Raw genomic sequence first — 20,939 nt, 5'->3', positions numbered from 1 at the left:
CGGTATTCGTGTCCTTAAATTAACCTGTTCTCTGTGTGTGTTGACCTAGTTCTCAGCCAGGTACGATGTTTACTTATACGAACAATAATAATAAACCTTACTCGAACGATAAATCTGGATTAGGGTCAGGTAACCGATCAATAGGCTAGGTATACGATTATTGTATCTACCTGGTAACACTTGCATAATCCAAACAGTTTGGCAAAATAACATTTACACAATGCTTACACAGATATTCAGGATTAGCTTCCACCATAATACATGGCACCAAACCCTCTTAGTTTTATAGGTATTATGTAGGTGAGGGCTATATTAAGAATTGGGCCGGTGTGTCGTTACACAATTGTAAACCAGAAAAAAATGTCGATTTGTAATATTTACAGAAGTATGAAGTTCGTTTTCTAAATATTTCTACTAATCGAAAAGCTCTAAGATTGGACAGTTTACCTATTTTTTACATTATAATTATCTAGATTATTAGATGTGTGTATTTTGACAATGGTACAGCAAATCTTATTTCATTTTATGTCATTTCTCGCTGCTTTTATCAACGGAAATTACATACGTAGCAAACAAAATATCTTTTTACAGTAGATGAAATATTAAATTAAAGTACATGGATGCATAGTTGGTATCCTCAAACTACATTTATTACTCTATAGACACCCGTGTCGCACCTGTACCCGCCTCGCGCGGCTACCTGTGTCACTTTGGCCTCATATCCGGACATTAGTACACCTGTAATGCATGGCATTCCCGAAGCATATATAAAATAAGACAAGACTATAAAAGCCTTTATAACTATCATAGCCAATTCTATTATTATTCTTTCATTTCTAGCTAATACAGATAGTTGTCGACAGCAATGTTTGCTGATGTATTCAGACATTCTTGTGTTAAAATTATGTTCAAATTTTAAATATAATGTGTTACGATGCAGTGTTGCACATACACTCATAACTTTACTAACGCATTCAATGCAATAAACACAGACCTTACTAGCTGGTCTCCATTTTTACAGACAGAATGAAACAAGTCCTGATTGATTGCTAACGTCACACAACCAGAATTGGTACAATTATGACAGTTTTTCAGTGATATTTAAAAATACCAATCATCTTGTGTCAGGAATGCTTATTGATTCTTGACAAATACAGCCCATGGTGGTTAATTTTTATAGAAAAGTTTCAATTTAAGTAGTTTGCTTAAAAGTAGAACGCTAAACTCTTCGAGAGATTTCGTCCGTTTTTCGGCCATGATAGTTGCCAAAATAGGTACACAATATCACAGGCTATGAAACATGTTTTTATTTCTACTAGTTGATGTGCCGATTGCAACAAAATATATTGCTTTTCTAAATGCTGAACCTTAATTGTGCATATACACTTTTATATTATCCAGTTATATGGATCAGAAATCAACAATTAAACATACTTAGCATTAACCCCTTCACAATCCTCCAAACATTCGACGTATGTCGTTTTTTTCCGGTTTTCTTACATGTTTATTTTGAAGTCATTGTGTGCTCTTAACGTAAAACTACCTGGTGGAAATGCTGATACATGTTCCTGTTGTTACACAATCAGAGAAAAATGCACAAAATTAATTCCATTTAAACCATGTTCTTATCGTGTATCAAATGGGGTAGTTTACCAATGGTGGAAGCGTGACGTTCCATTTAACTTGAACTATAATCGAAATTGTAACTTTCACATTGATCTTGATACGTTTTATTACATACACAGTCACTCTTGCTATAGTAATACATGTAGTTTCGGTGACATGCAGTACCACGTTCTGTAGATACAAGAAGTTATATTATCCAACGTAGTCAGGATTCCCCTTTTGGCAGGAATCATCGGTTATGATCTCCGACTCGACGAATTGAAACAAGTATGGATTCCAAGCATTGGTATCGTGACGTCATTTTTCCTTGGTCATCGTTTTTAGCTTATGCCATGGTGCGGCGTCCGTCGTCATCTTATTATATTAAACATCTTATTCTGAATAACCCAGAGGCCTAGGGTGACGATATTTGGCCAGTAGCATGCTATGTTGAAGGGCTACCAAGTTTGTTCAAGTGAATGACGTTCACCTACTTTCAAGTTCACAGGGATCAAATATGTTAAAAACTTTAAACAACTTTTTCTGAATAACCAAAATGCACACGGTGATGCTATTTGGCCAGTAGCATACTGCGATGAAGAGCTATCAAGTTTATTCAAATGAATGACCTTTACTCAAATTCAAGGTCACGGGGATCAAATATGTTTAAAACCTTTAAACAACTTCTTCTCAATAACCAAAAGGGTTATGATTATGCTATTTGGCCAGTAGCATGCTGTGATGAACGGCTACCAAGTTTGTTCAAATGAATGACTTTAACAAATATTCAAGGTCACAATGGTCAAATATGTTAAAACCTTTAAACAACTTCTTCTAAATAACAAAAGGGCATAGGATGATAGTATTTGGCCAGTAGCATGCTGTGATGAAGGGCTACCAAGTTAATTCAAATAAATTAACTTCACATATATTCAAGGTCACCGAAGTCAAATATGTTTAAAACCTTTAAACATCTTCTTCTGAATAACCACGTAGCCTAGAAAAATGTTTTTGGCCAGTCATTTGCTGGCATGAAGGGCTACCAAGTTTGTTAAAATGAATGACCTTGAGTTATATTCAAGGTCACAGGGATCAAATATGTCTAAAACCTTTAAACAACTCCTTCTCAATAACCGAAAGTCCTATGGTCAGTAGCATGCTGGGATAAAAGGCTACACTGTTTGTTCAATTGAATGACCTTGACTTATATTCAAGGTCACAGGGGTCATTATATGTTTAAATATTTAAATGACCTTTTCTATTTAACCAAAAGGTCCAGGGTAATGATATTTAGCCAAAAGCATGCTGGGTTGGACGACTTTAAACTCTGTTCGACCTAATGCCCTTGATCGACATTCAAGGTCACAGGCGTCATATGTATAAAATTGTTAATAGGTTATTATGAATCAAACAATCATATTCTGCCTGTAGCTGTATTTTAGTCCACTTTTAAGATAACAAGTATGAGATTAACACCAGGTGAGCGATTCAGGCCTTTTGGGCCTGTTGTTTTTGGTTGCTGTAGTTGGTAAGGATCAGTAGTGTTTTACAGAAAATATGTTTGTGAAGAACAATTGTAGTTCTATAACAAAAGCAATACCACACATACATTTGTATATGTATGTGTTAACCTGACGTCACAGATTACGCTGTTTTATTGCCAAGTTGCATATACCGTATACCGGGAAACTTTCGCCCAGTCAAATATTCGCCCTTCATTGTAAATATGAATATTCGCCCAGTGATAATTTCGCCTTCCACACGTCCTTAGTATGTAGTATGGCAATAGTCATTGAAAATGTTAGTTATCACACAAAGAATATAATTCCCACATGTGGCAAAAACTCCTTTTATTTTATAACACACACTATACAACGATTTGAAACATCAGAAAATACTTACAAATATCATGGTACACTAATGAATGTAAATATCATAATTAGAAAACTCATAATTAAAAATATGTACATTTTATCTTCAGCTTTTACATCCCTCACCAGCTGTGTTTAAGGACAATACACATCCTCATTACCAGATTTCTTAATACAAGTAATGTTGAAGGATACACGTCCTCATTACGAGATCTCTTAATACCAGTTGTGTTGAAGGACACAACACGTTCTCATTACAAGATTTACAAACACCAGTTTCGTTGAAGACATTTCACGTCCTCATTACGAGATATGTAATACCATTTGTGTTGAAGGACATGCCACGTCATCATTACACCAGTTGTGTTGATGGGAAAACTACGTCTTCATTACGAGATTTTGAAACAACACTAGTCATGCTACGACAATGGAAAGTAATTATATCAATGAATTGGGCAATAAAACAATTGAAATATTCAATGAAATACAAATTCGTGAGATATTATCGAAGAAATTTGGCACGTAGGGAATACAGTCACGCATTTCAAACCTACACAAATCCAAGATACAATATTATGATGTGACATTATATTTACAATAATGAAATTTTGCTTCTCACAAGCATTGTTTAGTGTAAAACCGATGGCAATTACTGACTGTCATTTTTGTACGTCCATGTTTTATTGGCCGAAAAATGACATTATCAAAAATATGGAGTGCGCCGATTGAAAAATTGCAAAATGAATGCAGTTCAATTTAGAAATATTGGACGTGAACATAACAAAATGTTTTGGCCATTCTTTTAATATCACTTAAAGTCACTTTTTCAATGGTATATTTAGTTTCGGCAAATATAAAAAAGTAATTATGAATATGTTGATACTTTCGTTCTAGCAGAATTATAATGCAACATCATTTCCAAAACTAACTAAAATATTTATTGTTATTCTGAGGGAAACATATTTGTTTGAGTGAACAATATAACGTATTTGAGAACTATGTAATGCTCAGGACTACAAAGGCAATTGTAGGACTACAAGTTCCGATGGAACAGGATCACGAGTGACGTCAGGACGCAAAGCAGTATCGTCAAAGTTCCTGTCTTCGCAAGACCTGTAAACATTCAAAGGATAAATAAATCACTGACTAACCTCTATAGTTGTACATTTTTGGTTGAATAAACAGACACAAATCTTCACGTATTCTATTTGCACAACACAGCATGAAACAACCTTTTGCGAGGGATTATGTTTCGTGATAAGTCGCGACGAGACTCATGCTTGATTTTATGTTTTCTGCAAAAACTAATTCCTGATCTAATAATGATAATTGTGAAATAGCTTCACAAAATATGCAATGATTCCTCCTAGCTTTAAGTGTTGTGACCGTCCTTATTCATGTACATTGATAAATGATTTAGTGTTACATTTAAAACAACTTTCCATTACCCTAAGAAGTGCATTGGTGTCATATTCATAAATTGATTTATTTAGCTATTAAGTGGGTTTCATAATTCACTGCAAACTCAGTTGCAATTCAATTTCAAACAGATTCAAATGGTCAAAAACATTGGCAATACTAAATGCTTTCATAGACATTAACATATTCAATAATATTAAGGTGATCACAATATGTTTTTCAATTAGTTTTTCAATTTAAATCACTCAAGAAATCTTTTTGTACATACACATAATATGTTTATATAGTAAATTCAAGTACCTTCGGCGCCACTTTCACAGGATGCTATCAATGCTCCGCTACATCCGGCATAGCCGGCTGTTTCGTCACTTCCGTCGTCACAATCGTTCCAGCAGTCACACTGGAAGTCCCTTTTAATACACTTCATTCCTCCCGACTCACAGGTAAACCAGCCGGTCGGGCACAGCTGCCAAAAACAAACACAATGTAAACTTTCACATACTGTTGCACTTGTTAGCAAATGTTTATGAGACAGTTTCCTTAGATTACGTTTAACTTGGTATATCTTTAATCACATTAAAACAAGATTTCTTGTTGTTATGGTTTTATCCAGTGAGATAGGGGTACTAGTGAAATGGTTTCCTGTTGAATAATATTCGTTCGTCATTTTTCTTCAGTTTTAACCTGCATTATGTTAACCTGCATTATGTTCTAATAAACGTACTAGCAAAAAAAAGATGTCAGCCGTATGAAATGGAGTAAAACCTACATGTAGTTATGCTGCCACCATTTGTCCAGAACATTTTCAGCTTTTTAAAGGGGTTGGGCGATAAATTGAGGGAAAAGTGTCATGCAATTCTAACGGAAAACAAGAGAAAGGGACAGTGAAATTGATTGGCGGTAAAGGAGGTGACATATATTCTTGATTTATCATATCTTATAGAAAACCTTCCAATATGATTATATCGATTAGGTGCTGCTTAAGAGGTGGAATAACATACAGCTAAGTGTTGTGGCGTTTTGTTTTTAATTAGCAAGTTATAAATATGATATCACACGCAATAGAATTGTTACTTGCGGGGAAGATTCGTACGGACATCTGTTAATCCATGACGTCGACTATGCATATTGAACATATTGTCTGAGTGATGAGGACTCGTATCAACCATTATAAACAAAATCAATCAAAGATGCGATATTCAACATATCCTGATGATAATTATTAAAAAAAAAATGCAAAACGATTACAATATTGGTTTTCAAGTCAAAGCAATAACCATAATTTTGACGTCACAATTTTGAAAACGTGAAATCCAACTACATTGTACATGTAAGTATGTTACGTTTGCATATGACGAAAAGTTTCAATGGTAATACCAACAATATTACCACTATTTTGCGGTCTGTGAAGGAATAAAATATCATGTTCTATTGAATGTTCATTATATCTATATGACACTTACCTGTTGGTAGACACCAGCCATCGCAGCTGGACATGATATTGGGTTACAATCGCCTAACACAGCAGAGTCACCAGAACAGGCAAGACCACCGTTTGCAGGCATCGGATCGTCACAAACCCTCGTGCGTGCCTGTTTACCGCCTCCACAGGTTACGGTACACTGACTCCAGCTGTTCCATTGTCCCCATGCTCCATCGACTGTTAATGCAAAGATATCAGGAATGAAAATTAGTAGTGATTCCATGCGTTTGTAGCGAATAACGATATATTAATGAAAAAAGAACTGTAAACTTTACAAGCATCCCTGTTCAGAATATATATCATAAGCACCATGTATCGATGAAGCAAAAATATATTGTCAGCAACAACTAATGTTTCCGAAAATACATAAAACGTATCGACCGCACCTATCGATATATTATAAGCCCGTATATTATATCATCAACAACTCTAACCGATACATAATATATATCATCCTCCTCAACACTTAACGATACAGAAAACATATCGTCGACCCCACCTATCGATACATAATATGTGAAACAGCTCTAACCGATAAATAGTATATATCCTCCTCCTCAACACTAACCGATCCATAATATAGATAAGCTACAACACTTATTAATACATAAAACATATCGACCCCACCTATCGATACATAATATCATCAACAGCTCTAACCGATACATAGTATATAATAATAATAATAATATAATAATATACAACATTTATATAGCGCCCTATATAATTTGTAAAATTACTCTAAGGCGCTTTACAACATATGGATAATAGTAATAGTTATAATTGTGAAAACAAACAACAAAGGCTTGCAATCACTTTCATTCATTTAACAAGCAATGTGCACATAGTTGAACAAATAAAAGGGTGGTATTTACATGACGTCTTTGCAAAGATTCTAAATCGCAGACGTGAAGAGGTGAGTTTTTATGTCCCTCTTGAACTTGGCCAGGGTATTTGACTTCCTAATAGCAGATGGTAAGCTATTCCACCACGTAGCCGAAACCCTCCCAAAGCATCTGTTTCCGTAGGTCACAGTACGAGATTTTGGGTCACACAACAAAGATTCTGACTCTGACCGCATATATTATCATCCTCAACATTTAGCAATACATCATCTATAAGACCTACTAAAACGATATAAATTACTGACCACACCTATTGATACAAAAACATTGTTTAAAAAAATACAATACTTACTGATACAAACTTGTGTGTTGCAGTCCATTGTATCCGAGCCTGTACTCGGACAGTTAGCCCCGCCATACTGTGGGGAGGGGTTGGTACACGTGCGTGTCCTGGTGGAGGTTCCACCACCACAGGTAACGGTACACGTGCCCCAGCTTGCCCAAGAAGTCCACTCGCCGTCAACTAAGAATAAGTAGTTGTAATCGTTTTAATGTAAGAAATTATAATTTATTTTTCAGGAAGAGTTACCATTATTTGTAACGTGCTTATTGAAGCACGCATTAAATAATTCACAGAGGCAATATAGTAGAAACGAAAACAAAGTTGAAGTCTAGAAATCTGCAGGAACCGAGTGATATCAACGTAGTTAATATTTGAAAGATATCGAAATTTCCAATAGAAATGCAACAGCTTATATACGGAATAAAACGCAAATAGAGCCTAGAGGAAATGTTGCAACGTTTTAAAGTCTTACAAATACGTATTTCAAACATACTTGGACAGGGAGAAAGTGTACATCCTTTTGTCTGGTCCACAGCTCCGGTACAGGCACTTCCACCAAACTGGGGTGTTGGGCTCGTACAGGTTCTGCTTCTCTCCTGTGTACCGGAAGCACACGTCACGGAACACGTCGTCCATGTTGTCCATGAAGTAAATCCACCATTAACTACAATTCAAAACAATATTAGAAAACAAAAGAGAGTTTTTTTTCTAATGTCAGGCAATTAAAAACGGCTAAAATGGTAAAAAACAATCAGCACACGTACATGTTTTTAAATAACTTCGTATGTTATTATAAAAAACGAAAAAAATCAATTCCACCGAGTTTACATTTGGTACTTTTACTTACTCGGGCAGTAGGTTGAGGTAGTGCAAGATGCAGAGTCAGAGGCCGATCCCGGACAATTGGCGCCATTGTACTGCGGGCTAGGGTTATTACAAGAACGGGTTCTGCTCTTTGTTCCGGTCTGTGTCGTTCCATAGTCCTTACAAGTAAGTGAGCAAGATGTGTAGCTACTCCAAGACCCCCACGCTCCGTCAACTAAAATGTTCATATCATTTAGTTATATTAGAAGTAAACGTGTTTTTTGAGCAAGAACCGTAACTACCCCAGCTGGACCATTCACCATCGACTACAAGGGAGCAGGAATTTACCGATGTACGTTATCATTAATATGACTTACAGTAAGGGTGTATTACTTTGTTTAGGTAGTAGGGTACTGGTTGTGTGTGCGTGCGTGTAACAGCATACAACTGTTATATGGTCGCGGAATTTGTCACAAAACAGAAATGTGTGTTGTTGTTACTGTATAATAGCAAACAAAAAATCCTGCACTGCATTGAAATAGTTGGATATTTGATAGGATAAAAATATACAAATTCATCAGTTTATATTGGAAATATTATTAATACAAAAAAATGGACATATGGACATATATATTTTTTCTAAAGATTAACATTTAAAGTATAAACAGGGAAACTAACTTGGACAGGCATTTGTGTTGCATGATTCGCTATCTAGGTTGGAGTTTGGACAGCTGTTTCCACCGTGGGCTGGGGCTGGGTTAGTACATGTGCGATATCGATTTTTCAAGCCTCCTCCGCAGGTGGTCGAACACGTGCCAAAGCTTCCCCAGCTTGACCATTGGCCGTGAACTAGAAACGTAAACACATCATAAAAACAATGAAGAAAATAGACCCACATCGGCTTTAACTCGCCAACAATTCAAAAAGATAACAGATAACATTGTATATTTTATATGCATGATGAGTGTCTGACCAAGTAAAGATATAACCACTCAGATAGCATAGTTTTAAGATAAATACTCTTAGTAATACGCATCCGACGGACATTTGTTTGTTCGTATCCAGTGTCCATATTGGATAAAACTGTCGTTATCACCTATGAGACCTTTATATATACATATAATTTTTAACGGGTCATATATCTTACTGATAAGGACAGCCTCCCAAAAACATATTTTCGATGTTTGCTTCATGCAATGGCGATCTTAAAACTGACTATCATCATTATCCAATAATATGTTCTGCAGAAATTATATTTTTACATTATCTATTAATTGTTTGTTCCAGTCAAGTGTTGAAAGATAGAAAAGCTATCATTTTAGGAATGTTTTAAAACATGAAGGTTATCATGAATTGTTACCCTCTATATTCTCAAATATATTTGATTTTTATTCTGTCTTTCCGTTCTGAATCGCTAACGACAATTTGTAGAAAGAATCTTATTTCTTGAAATAGGCAAAACAGTGTAAACATGTTTTAAAATGTGCTTTTTAAAGCAAAAACCAACCATTGAAAAATATCAAAATACTTCCTTTATATCTGAACCTCTTCCGCTATATTTTCTTTCAAAATCCCCTTTGTCTTATTTTGACATGACGCACAGGGGTATTTCAAAATGCTAGTGAAAAAATAATTGTCTGTAAGTTTGGTTTGTTAAATTACCTGCGCAACTTTGCGTGTTACATGATGTTTGGTCGCTTCCGCTTCCAGCACAGTCTGCCCCGCCATTAGCCCTTGCCGGGTTGGAACATGTCCTCGTTCTCGTCTTTGTTCCACCGCCACAGGTGTTTGTACAGGACGTCCATGAACCCCAACTAGCCCAATTACCATCAACTACATCACAAAATGCAAATCATGAAACATTTATCGGTAAACAGAAGGGAATGTTGCTAACTACCGAAACAAGATCAAAAATGATGTTGTCGGGGTATTTTCATGGAACACATTCGTGAGTTTAAAATACCTCATAACATCATGACTAATTGATTACATGTAGTTCCTGCTAACTTTTTAGTGTAAATCAATATATTCAAAGACTTGTTTTTTTTTTCTGGTTGCACTGAGATCAAAACGAACCCCAATGATACATAAGCTGTTTGCAAAGAAATTTAAATAAAATGTTCAAGACTTTAACTTTTGTAATTGTGACGCACAATGTAAATGAGTTATTCAGAGGAAGTTTAACGAAATGTTCATAAACAGTAACACAGCCGTTATATTACTTAAAGTGTATGAGCATTTCTTCCTTCTTTTGTTCTTCCATTGCTTTTGGAATGTACATTGTAGTAGATATATGCAGTTTTGATATAAAATCTAATGCCATAAGGTATAGAAATTAGAATATGTCATAATACTTTACTGCATCGTTTCATTGCATTCCTCACTTCTGATTTAACAAATCGTGAAATGGTAAAAAAGCAAAAATCATGAATTTCCAATATATATAAATTATTCATGTTTTATTTTCTATTCGTTTTTTATCTATTACCTGGACATGCGCTCTTCGTGCAAGACTTCGTTACAGAACTACTTCCGGAACAACTTTGTCCGCCATGTTGAGGTGTTGGGTTGTCACATGCGCGGGTCCTGGTCTGGCTACCGCTGGCACAAGTTACGGAACACGCACCCCAACTTCCCCAGCTGGAGTAGCCACCATCAACTAGTAACAATGATTAAATATTTATAATGATCAGTGATCAACCATAATAAAGTTTAGTTAGGGATTATCATAATATTAAAATGATTGATTTTCATATTCAATGTTCAATTTCGCCTTTCATTTCTTCATCCGTTCGTCATTATAATCCATAAAGCTATTTATGTGGTAATTATATATGGCCCTTGATTAATTCTTTAAAGAATTTATATCGCGATATTTACCATCGTATGGTATTGCCACTATCTAACCCTACCAAATTCAGTTGGCATTCATTAAGGTAATAAATGCCATGGGCCGATTGTTAACGTCATCATTATTATGACGTCATAATTGTTAAGTTGGATACCACTGACCCTCCCCGGGCGATGGCTGTTCTATTCATTGAACAAGCATGCACGATACATACAGTATTTGAACTAAATGATGAATAATAATAAGAGATATTTTATTAGATGAAAAGATTCAAAAAAAGGTCAATATATGTATTGAACTGCTTTAAGTTGGCATTTATATGCAATATGAATTCCAACTGGGCAAAGGCAACTCCAACATGCTTCATTGATTTTGCCTTTGACTAGTTGGCATTTATATTGGCTATGAATGCCAACTGAAAGCAGCTCAATACTTAAATGTAAATTTTCTAAAGGATAAGACTAATCGAGTCCAAAACAGAAAACGCTATATATTAAAAAAATAAATCTTTTTTGGATTTCTTGTAATGTAATTTTTTAAAGGATTTCTTGTGATAATATTATTCAGTAGGGTAATGTACTACATGCTGTGCTCATTACGGCACCTCATAGGTTCAGTAACTTCTAGCTCAACTTAAAGAAAATAATAATGAATAGTTTGATGGGATAGATTCATTAAAACACTACTCACTCTTTAAGCCAACTCCTCTGAGGTTTGGATTATCTGCCTAAATCAAATCATGTTTTGCACAATAGACATTTATCTTTTACATTATCATGACAAAGAGAATTATAAGCTTATTTAAGGAATGACCAATATTTTGTTTTGGTATATACGGTATATACCAAAACAAAATCTTGGGCATTATTTATAATTTAATTTTAAAAACTAGACAAACACGTTGTAAATGCACAGTTAAAGATTTATCTAATTTTTACGTAAACTAAACAATTGCGCTAAAAAAAAAGCTGCGTTGTAATTTTGCATTCTGAAGTGTAAAAAGTAGTTCCGTCATCAGTTGTTTTTCTTTTTAGGTATATACGATATATACTAAAAAAAATGTTATTGGGGAGATGGGCAAAATTAAATTATTTAAAAATCTATATCATCTGCACTGAAGCTTGATGAGCAAATAAGTCATATTCTCATTTAATAAGCTATCACACTTGACTGATAGTTTAGTGGACTAAACTCTGGCTATGAAGTAATACACTGTATGTCTTACCCGGACAATAGTTTGTGGGAGTGCATGATTTGGACTCTGTTCCAGTACCGTCACATTGCTTTCCATCATACTTTGGTTCCGGGTTGTTACACGACCTCGTTTTGGTAGTTGTTCCGCTTGTAGTGCCCCCTGTTGACGACTTGCAGGATACTGAACATGTGGCGTATGATCCCCACGATCCCCAGTTACCGTCAACTGAAGGGAGATATATGAGTGTATCTTAAGAAGAGTAACTAACTAGCCAAGCACTAAGGACCAAATTCCAAATGATAAAAGGTTATTTCATTATTGGAAGAACATTATTTTATCTAATGATTAACAGTATACATATGATAGTAACAGCGAACATATATCGAATTTTATTATCATTGTAAAAGTACTACTAAAATAGTTATTTGTGTAAATCGCAATATTTGGAATAAATTATTCTTCTATAATGCTATTAATAATCATTTTTTTACATCAATACTTACTCGGTGGAGGAGTCGCACAGTCTTCTTCCGACTGTCCATCGCCATCGTCATCTGCAGAAACAAGTGTTTTCATAAATATATAAGTTTAGAAAAAATATCTCACAAAAACAAAATACAAATAAAATAACTCATTTAAAATGCTGCGACAATATATGTCTAGGATGTGAACTTGTTTCCTACAGTACAAGGATGTATCCCATTTATATAAAGGTAGAATGTAAGTCACCGAAGACAGAACCTCATGACCACGTAAGTATTAAAATTTGAATGCCGCCCTGCATATATTTCTTAAACAATACAATGTTTGCATTCTTGGATGTGCTTACTTTATCTTCGTCACGTTCTCAATATCAGAAAAATATTAGAAGAGAATAAAGCAATTATGCGTTCGTCATTTTACTCTTCTATGAGTTGACAAAACACAAAAAGGTATGTGAAATGTAGCTAAGTGGCTATTTTCAAAAGAATGCGTATTTCAGAATAGTATGGTCAGAGGAAACTTCCTCAAACATTTCCTTTCGATCGTGTCTCTGCTGGGTAGTCTCATGCCCCTCTCGGTACATCTGATTCTGAACAGATTATGTTCCTCTGCCGTGGCTGATGTATAAAATTCGGCATTACTTGTGTTGTATAAATACCATTGTTTACTTATTTATTGAAATACGTGCCTTTACACTGAATCCCTGTAGTACATAACCCCTCATCTTACTGACTGTTACAATCAGTCATACATACCTTTACCATACTTCCCCGTGGTAGACAACCCCTCATCTTACTGACTGTTACAATCAGTCATTCATACCTTTACCCTGGTTCTCTATGGAAGACCCCCCCCCACCCCCCCACCCCCCCTTCCATCTTACAGACTGTTACAATCAGTCATACATACCTTAACCATGCTTCCCCGTGGCAGACAACTCCTCATCTTACAGACTGTTACAATCAGTCATACATACCTTCACCATGGTTCCCCGTGGTAGACACCTCCTCATCTTACTGACTGTTACAATCAGTTATACATACCTTAACCATGCTTCCCCGTGGTAGACAACTCCTCATCTTACTGACTGTTACAATCAGTCATACCCTCTCGGTACATCTGATTCTGAACAGATTATGTTCCTCTGCCGTGGCTGATGTATAAAATTCGGCATTACTTATGTTGTATAAATACATTGTTTACTTATTTATTGAAATACGTGCCTTTACACTGAATCCCTGTACTACATAACCCCTCATCTTACTGACTGTTACAATCAGTTATACATACATTTACCATGCTTCCCCGTGGTAGACAACCCCTCATCTTACTGACTGTAACAATCAGTCATACATACCTTAACCATGCTTCCCCGTGGTAGACAACTCCTCATCTTACAGACTGTAACAATCAGTCATACAGACCTTTACCATGCTTCCCCGTGGTAGACAACCCCTCATCTTACTGACTGTTACAATCAGTCATTCATACCTTTACCCTGGTTCTCTATGGAAGACCCCCCCCCACCCCCCCACCCCCCCTTCCATCTTACAGACTGTTACAATCAGTCATACATACCTTCACCATGGTTCACCGTGGTAGACACCTCCTCATCTTACTGACTGTTACAATCAGTTATACATACATTTACCATGCTTCCCCGTGGTAGACATCCCCTCATCTTACTGACTGTAACAATCAGTCATACATACCTTAACCATGCTTCCCCGTGGTAGACAACTCCTCATCTTACAGACTGTAACAATCAGTCATACAGACCTTTACCATGCTTCCCCGTGGTAGACAACTCCTCATCTTACTGACTGTTACGATCAGTCATACATACCTTTACCATGCTTCCCTGTGGTAGAAAACTCCTCATCATGCAGACTGTTACAATCATTCATACATACCTTCACCATGGTTCCCCGTGGTAGACACCTCCTCATCTTACTGACTGTTACAATCAGTCATACATACCTTTACCATGCTTCCCTGTGGTAGACAACTCCTCATCTTACAGACTGTTACAATCAGTCATACATACCTTAACCATGCTTCCCCGTGGTAGACACCTCCTCATCTTACTGACTGTTACAATCAGTTATACATACCTTAACCATGCTTCCCCGTGGTAGACAACCCCTCATCTTACTGACTGTTACAATCAGTTATTTATACCTTTACCATGCTTCTCCGTGGTAGACAACTCCTCATCTTACAGACTGTTACAATCAGTTATACATACCTCTACCCTGATTTTCTGTAGTACACAACTCCTCGTCGATCAGGCCATCACAGTCATTGTCCACACCGTCACCAACCACAGTAGCTGTCGGCACACAAATCTTTCGGAAAACGTAAGAAATATTTCTTAAACAAGACACACTTTTTTATTCTTATCGATAGCTTTAAATGAGAAAATGTCATGTTAAAATAAACAGATGTTTATTCAAAATTGCAATTGGCTGTTTATATACAAATATAGACATTATTGTTATCTGCAAAGAACATTATAGTCTATAACAACTGATAAACGGCTTAATGTGTATATACGACTGCAACAAACGGCGTTCGTTATTGACACAAAACATTCAGTTAAGCCTGAATTATGCTAATTGCTTTTTTAATTTAATTTTTTACACCAGAACAAGTTAGTCCCGGGAAAAATACAGTGTGTCCATTTAAATAAGTTTATATTGATCACCGACTGGGACGACACGACGTCACTATGTCATAAGACATGGTACATTATCTGTCATTTATATGTCCTGTGAAAAAAACACCGAAACAGTGGCTCTCCATCAATAACCGTATTTAATGGAATCAGTGTTTCTGGTTAAGTAGAATTTTTATCACACTGGTATTACATACCAATAACCAGCATAATGCTCTTTCGAACTTATCACCGCTTCGGCATTCCTCATGGATATGTTCACATTAGTACAGGAACAAAATGACAGAGATTTGTTTTATTAACTAATTTGAAACTGTTGGTTTGATACTTACAGTATTGATGCCAGCCATACGCATTCCTGTAGTAAAGCCGTACGTCTCGTATCTGGCTTGACCGTACAGGTACCCACCGAAGACGGAGATGGGAGATGTGTGACGTACAGAGTGGGACCCCTCGGACACGCTGATGTAACCACCTACATAGTCTGTACCGCTGATTCTGTTATATACAGTATTGGATGGAAAGGCATTGCCATCGACTCGGAGTCCAGACTTATCAGATTCCTTGATGATAAACATGAAGTAGTTGCTATAAGATCCAAGAGAGTACTTTGGTGTGGCAAATGTATAATCGGCTCCAAACTGTTCCACTGGTGGAATGATCATCATCATAGGATCAGATTCTTCATTTGAAGACTGCTGGCTGAGACAGAACTGTACTACAAGGATTGGTTTGTCCGACACAACAAGACAATGTGCATTGGAAGAGATTGACTTCTGTACCATGTTCCCTTCTTTTGTAAGGGTGAATGAGGTGGAATATCCGCCACTTATTGTAACCCTGGTGTTACTTTCGCTAGCAATAAACTTAAAGTAGTCTCCGACTGATCTCTTTGGAACAGGAACAGTAACAAATCGCTTACCCCATGTATCAACATTTGTCAGATGTTCAACTAAATGATCAGAACTGCCTCCGCTGCCAATATTTGTTTTCATATTTCCACTAAAGGCGGATACCGGCTTAGATGATTCAATGTATGTTCCTGTGAGGTCTCCGTAAGTGACAAGTTGGAATGTATCAAATCTGTTCATAGTGACAGTGAGCGTGTTTCCTTTATAGTAGTTTTGTCCTCCCCAAGTGATGTACCGACTACCAATGGCCTCCCCTACTTTGATATTGACGGTAGTACTATCGTTCACACCAACAATTAAAAGCTCGCACTGTCTGGACGGCGGATAGTACGTCACGGCGTAGTACTCGGTTCCCATAACATCTGTCGGTAGTCCAAGGAAGGCATCGCATGAGTATGTCTCCTTGTTTACACCGTAGATAACCACTTCATCGTCAGCAGTTACCAGGACAGCCTTAGAACTCATCTCGTTGCTATACAGACGGATGCTAGGGTCAAAGAACAGTTGTTTAACAGTTCCTGCTGTTACAGTGAAGGCCTCGTTGATACCTGCGGCGCTGTATCTAGGAGCGGTTACTTTTACATTTACTGTTGTTGTTCTCATTGTCGTGACAAAAAGCTCGACATCGTAGCTCGCAGCAATATTCTGCATAAAGCCGATGATGAACTCTGTACCTCGATTATCCGGAGCCCCTAGTGTGACAGAAGAGAAGTAATTCATATTCAGAAAATAAATTTAAATCTACCGGTGGAGTTATATCTGCTTCCAATCTGATTTCTGCTGTCATTGGCTGTCTAGTTCTATTTGATGACTAATTGTTTATCAAGCGCGCGCCTCATTTCTTCAACGAGCACATTAAAAGGTGTGGTATACTCACTTATTACTTAAAAAGAATATATCTTGTTTGATTTAGTTAGAAGATTTATCGACTAATATGTGAAATTATGTATTATTAGAGTCCATCCCTGATGTGAGGTATGGATAAGGTGATTCAAACCCAAGGGATACAATATTGCTCAATTTTTGATCCCGAGAGTTTAAATTACCTTATCCATACCTAACATCAGGAATTGATTCTATTTTCTGCTTTTACCTAAAACCCGTGAAAAACAGCTGCTCTTCTAGTGAAGTTGTAAACTGTCCGCACATTTCTCATTTTCATATTAATCCTGGATGGCAATTTGCTTATGACGTCTTCGACCCTGATTGTCCCCAAGACTCATAAAATGACGTCACGAACAATAGCATGACCCCGAAAGGTCACTAAAGTTCCCCCGTCAATCTAAGCGTGTAGGCGATCCAGACCCGTTGGTCGGATAGAATTTTCCAGCACTGCCAGAAATGTGGATATCTCGGTCTAGTATGCAAGAAAACCTAACCGATATATAATTATTTTTGTAATTTCGTAAACGCAATTTAATGACCGATTTTGTGATTCTGTCACAAAGGGAGCAGAATATATTGAATTGAAGTTTAAGTGATTTGTAGCGAATACTAAAGGGTTATAGTTGAGCGTGTTTCATCAAAAACCGACTATCACATTTGTAACCACAGAAACTATCGATAAAAGGTTGGAACGTGATGTTAGACTTACCTTCGATACCGGGGGCCTTTAAACAGGCCAGGGCCAACAGCACTACAGCCACACTTTCTGTAACCAATCAAATTCTAGTGAATAGTGATTCATACTATTTCAATGGATATTAAAACTTCATAAAAAGATCAATATAATTACAAACATAAATCAAATCGAACTTAAAATAAGTAGCTTCCTCCAGTATACACTTTAGGTAGGTCTAAAATTTTGTATTTCGTAAATATCGCAGCCAAACCTTAACGGTAAGGCTGATGTCAATTAACTGATTGTTTTTGTTTTTCGTTTTCGTGTTTTCTATAAATTCTAATTGCATTTTTATCAAATGATTGCAGAGATAATATATTCTTTTTAGAGTATCACTACCAAATGTGTTTAATCAAATCCTGTATGAGGTAAACGAATGTGAACTTTGTCTTTCGGTTGTTTTTTTTAAATATTTATTCTTTTTTGTCGCTTATGATCAGTAATTGAATAATTTAAGGTGAACTTTAGATCCACACATGTAATTGCATCTATTAGATTTATTAGTAAATACATTATGCCAAAACTGAATCAATTTCTTTGCACCATACCCATGTTTCGTCCTTATATAGTAGTATAAAAAATGAAGATTCTCACCGTTATCTCTTTGTTAACGGGAGAACCGGATGTTGAGTTGTTTATTTTCCTTGTCTAGTGACGACCGGTTTTAAAAAAAATGCATTTTTATTTTTGATCCTATTTGCAGAAAATAGGCATATCAGACATACTGTTTTAACTTGAAGATAATTAAACCGTTGCTATACATGTATGTTAAAAGCAATGCAATTTGGTAACGAGGTATGACTAATAACTCTGGGTCTATGTGTTATGTTCCATATATGTATAGATTACCAATATCAGGAACATCAATGATGTGAGATATCACTCTCAACTTCTAAGCAACAATCAATGTTTGTTTCAAGTATGATTCAATAACACAATAGTACATACAACGCATTCAAACATTCTAACTTGTCATTTGGTTTGCTTTGTTCTTAAAACAAGCAAAACACTGGGAGTTTCAGGATGCATGTTATTTTTCAATTTTGAATACAATTATCAATTCATTCAACGTATATTTGGCTTCTCTTTTTTTAACGTTTCCGGAATGTTGTCCTATTACTAGACGGCCTGTTTGGTATCAAGAAATTCTACGAAAATCTTCATCTGCGTAATTTCCTTATATATATGCATTTTCAAAAAATGATATGATGTTAACTGTTGTACCTTAGAGGAGAATTATGTAAGGTTGAAATGATTGTATTACTTGAAAGAATAATCTGTTAATTTTCAATTAAATTTTAAGGTGTTTTTTCTCGGAAATCCCGCGACTGATGTAGCATACAAAAGATTCATTTATGCTATACAGTAAATTCGGAGGGCACTAAGACGCGGAATTCAATAACGTTGTATTCGAACGGCGGGTAATTTCAATATAAACAAGTTAAATGTATGAGGATAGTTTGAGGAATTTATTATGAAAATGCCATTGACATTCGGACAAATAAACATACAAAAACAATTTGAGTACAAACTAGTTGAACAATGGAAAAATCATCCGCAAAAAATATGTTTTAAAGAAACAAAATTGAGTTTTAACGTTAATATTTCAACTTAATTCATGTATCTTTATATTACGAACTGACCATTTTAGACCTGTTAATCCTACACATATCTTGCGCACATTGTCGGAATAAATGTGCGTATAGTACTGGTTCTATCATTCTAGAAATAAATATTGCACATAAAATGATTTTCCGTCAATAAATACATTAAAAGTATTTTTCTTTATATAGGAAAAAGACTGCAAAAACAATATCGTTTCCAGAATACATGTATTATAAATACATTTTCTATACTTGTTCATTCATAAGAGCATAAATGAAAATGAAACATTAAATATGAAAAAACATTGATAATAAGTATTATACGAACTCATGATGGCAGCAGGTTAATGGTCCTATGGCTCGGTCAGAATGTCGCTGCTATGGTGTTATTAGGTCCTTATAATAGAGGTTTAGATACCAAGTTGGCACTCCTCTAGACCCATACAAAGTAGATTAAGGTAAGCGGATGCACATAATTACAGCGATTATGTGTTTGTAGTTCTAGGTCATGCATATATAAAGATCACAATCAATACGTCGGAAGTAAAAACGAGATTTGCTAAATATTGTAAATAATAATATTTTGATGAAAGCTTTTCCTCGTTAAGTATATTATTAAAAAGGAACAAGCTATTTTGCTTCATAGTAAAGTAAATGTACAGAACAGTAAGGCTATGATTTAAAAGGAAACTTTTCTTTCGTTCGTGTAAAATGATGATAAGTAATATTTTTAATTTGTCAGATATTTCAATTGATTAATTTGTTCGTTTAGATTAGGTCGAGTTATTAACTCCGCGGTCTTTACCACAGGCCGCTGGGACCCAGATGGGATTTACGTAATACACACACAGGTGATTGCAGTTGAAGTCATTTTTAATAGATAGAGTGTGACTTACACTGCACAATACAGCTGTTTCATTCTTAAGGACTCATTGTTGATGGCAGAGTATAAAAAGGTAGAATACCAAATCGAAGTTAACCTACTGCTGACACAGGTTGGGAGATCGGTAAATCCCTTTAATCTTATCATTTTTAACAATTAAAGAAGAACTGGTTAACTTCAAGTTAAAAGTGAGTACAGTCAGTATTTAATGTTTATTGCGTTTTTATTTAAAAAAAAATGTTTTGGAAGTAACCCAGCTGGAATACAGAGGTGACACTAAGGGACACATTTCGATAGACGTACGGACTAACAGACGGACGGACTAACAGACGTACGAACTAACA

At 35.9% G+C, this 20,939-nt stretch overlaps 1 protein-coding gene across 1 annotated transcript; it reads right to left on the bottom strand.

Annotated features, from left to right (window-relative positions):
• Positions 1-3,438: 3,438 nt before the first annotated feature.
• LOC110458034 (SCO-spondin-like) lies at positions 3,439-20,066 on the bottom strand. Its single transcript, XM_021509577.1, has 15 exons — positions 20,041-20,066; positions 18,082-18,138; positions 15,909-17,179; positions 15,148-15,247; positions 12,920-12,970; positions 12,447-12,641; positions 10,859-11,029; positions 10,033-10,203; positions 9,049-9,219; positions 8,414-8,605; positions 8,060-8,230; positions 7,576-7,746; positions 6,359-6,555; positions 5,196-5,361; positions 3,439-4,589 (listed from the first exon to the last, which is right to left on the bottom strand). The coding sequence occupies exons 1-15, from the start codon at positions 20,042-20,044 to the stop codon at positions 4,510-4,512; spliced, it is 3,168 nt and encodes a 1,055-aa protein (XP_021365252.1). The 5' UTR covers positions 20,045-20,066; the 3' UTR covers positions 3,439-4,509.
• Positions 20,067-20,939: the final 873 nt, after the last annotated feature.

Source organism: Mizuhopecten yessoensis, unplaced genomic scaffold, assembly GCF_002113885.1.
Source record: "Mizuhopecten yessoensis strain PY_sf001 unplaced genomic scaffold, ASM211388v2 scaffold9409, whole genome shotgun sequence".
NCBI lineage: Eukaryota > Metazoa > Mollusca > Bivalvia > Pectinida > Pectinidae > Mizuhopecten > Mizuhopecten yessoensis.
Note: the sequence above shows the minus strand (reverse complement) of the source record. Positions and strands in the feature narration are given on the sequence as shown.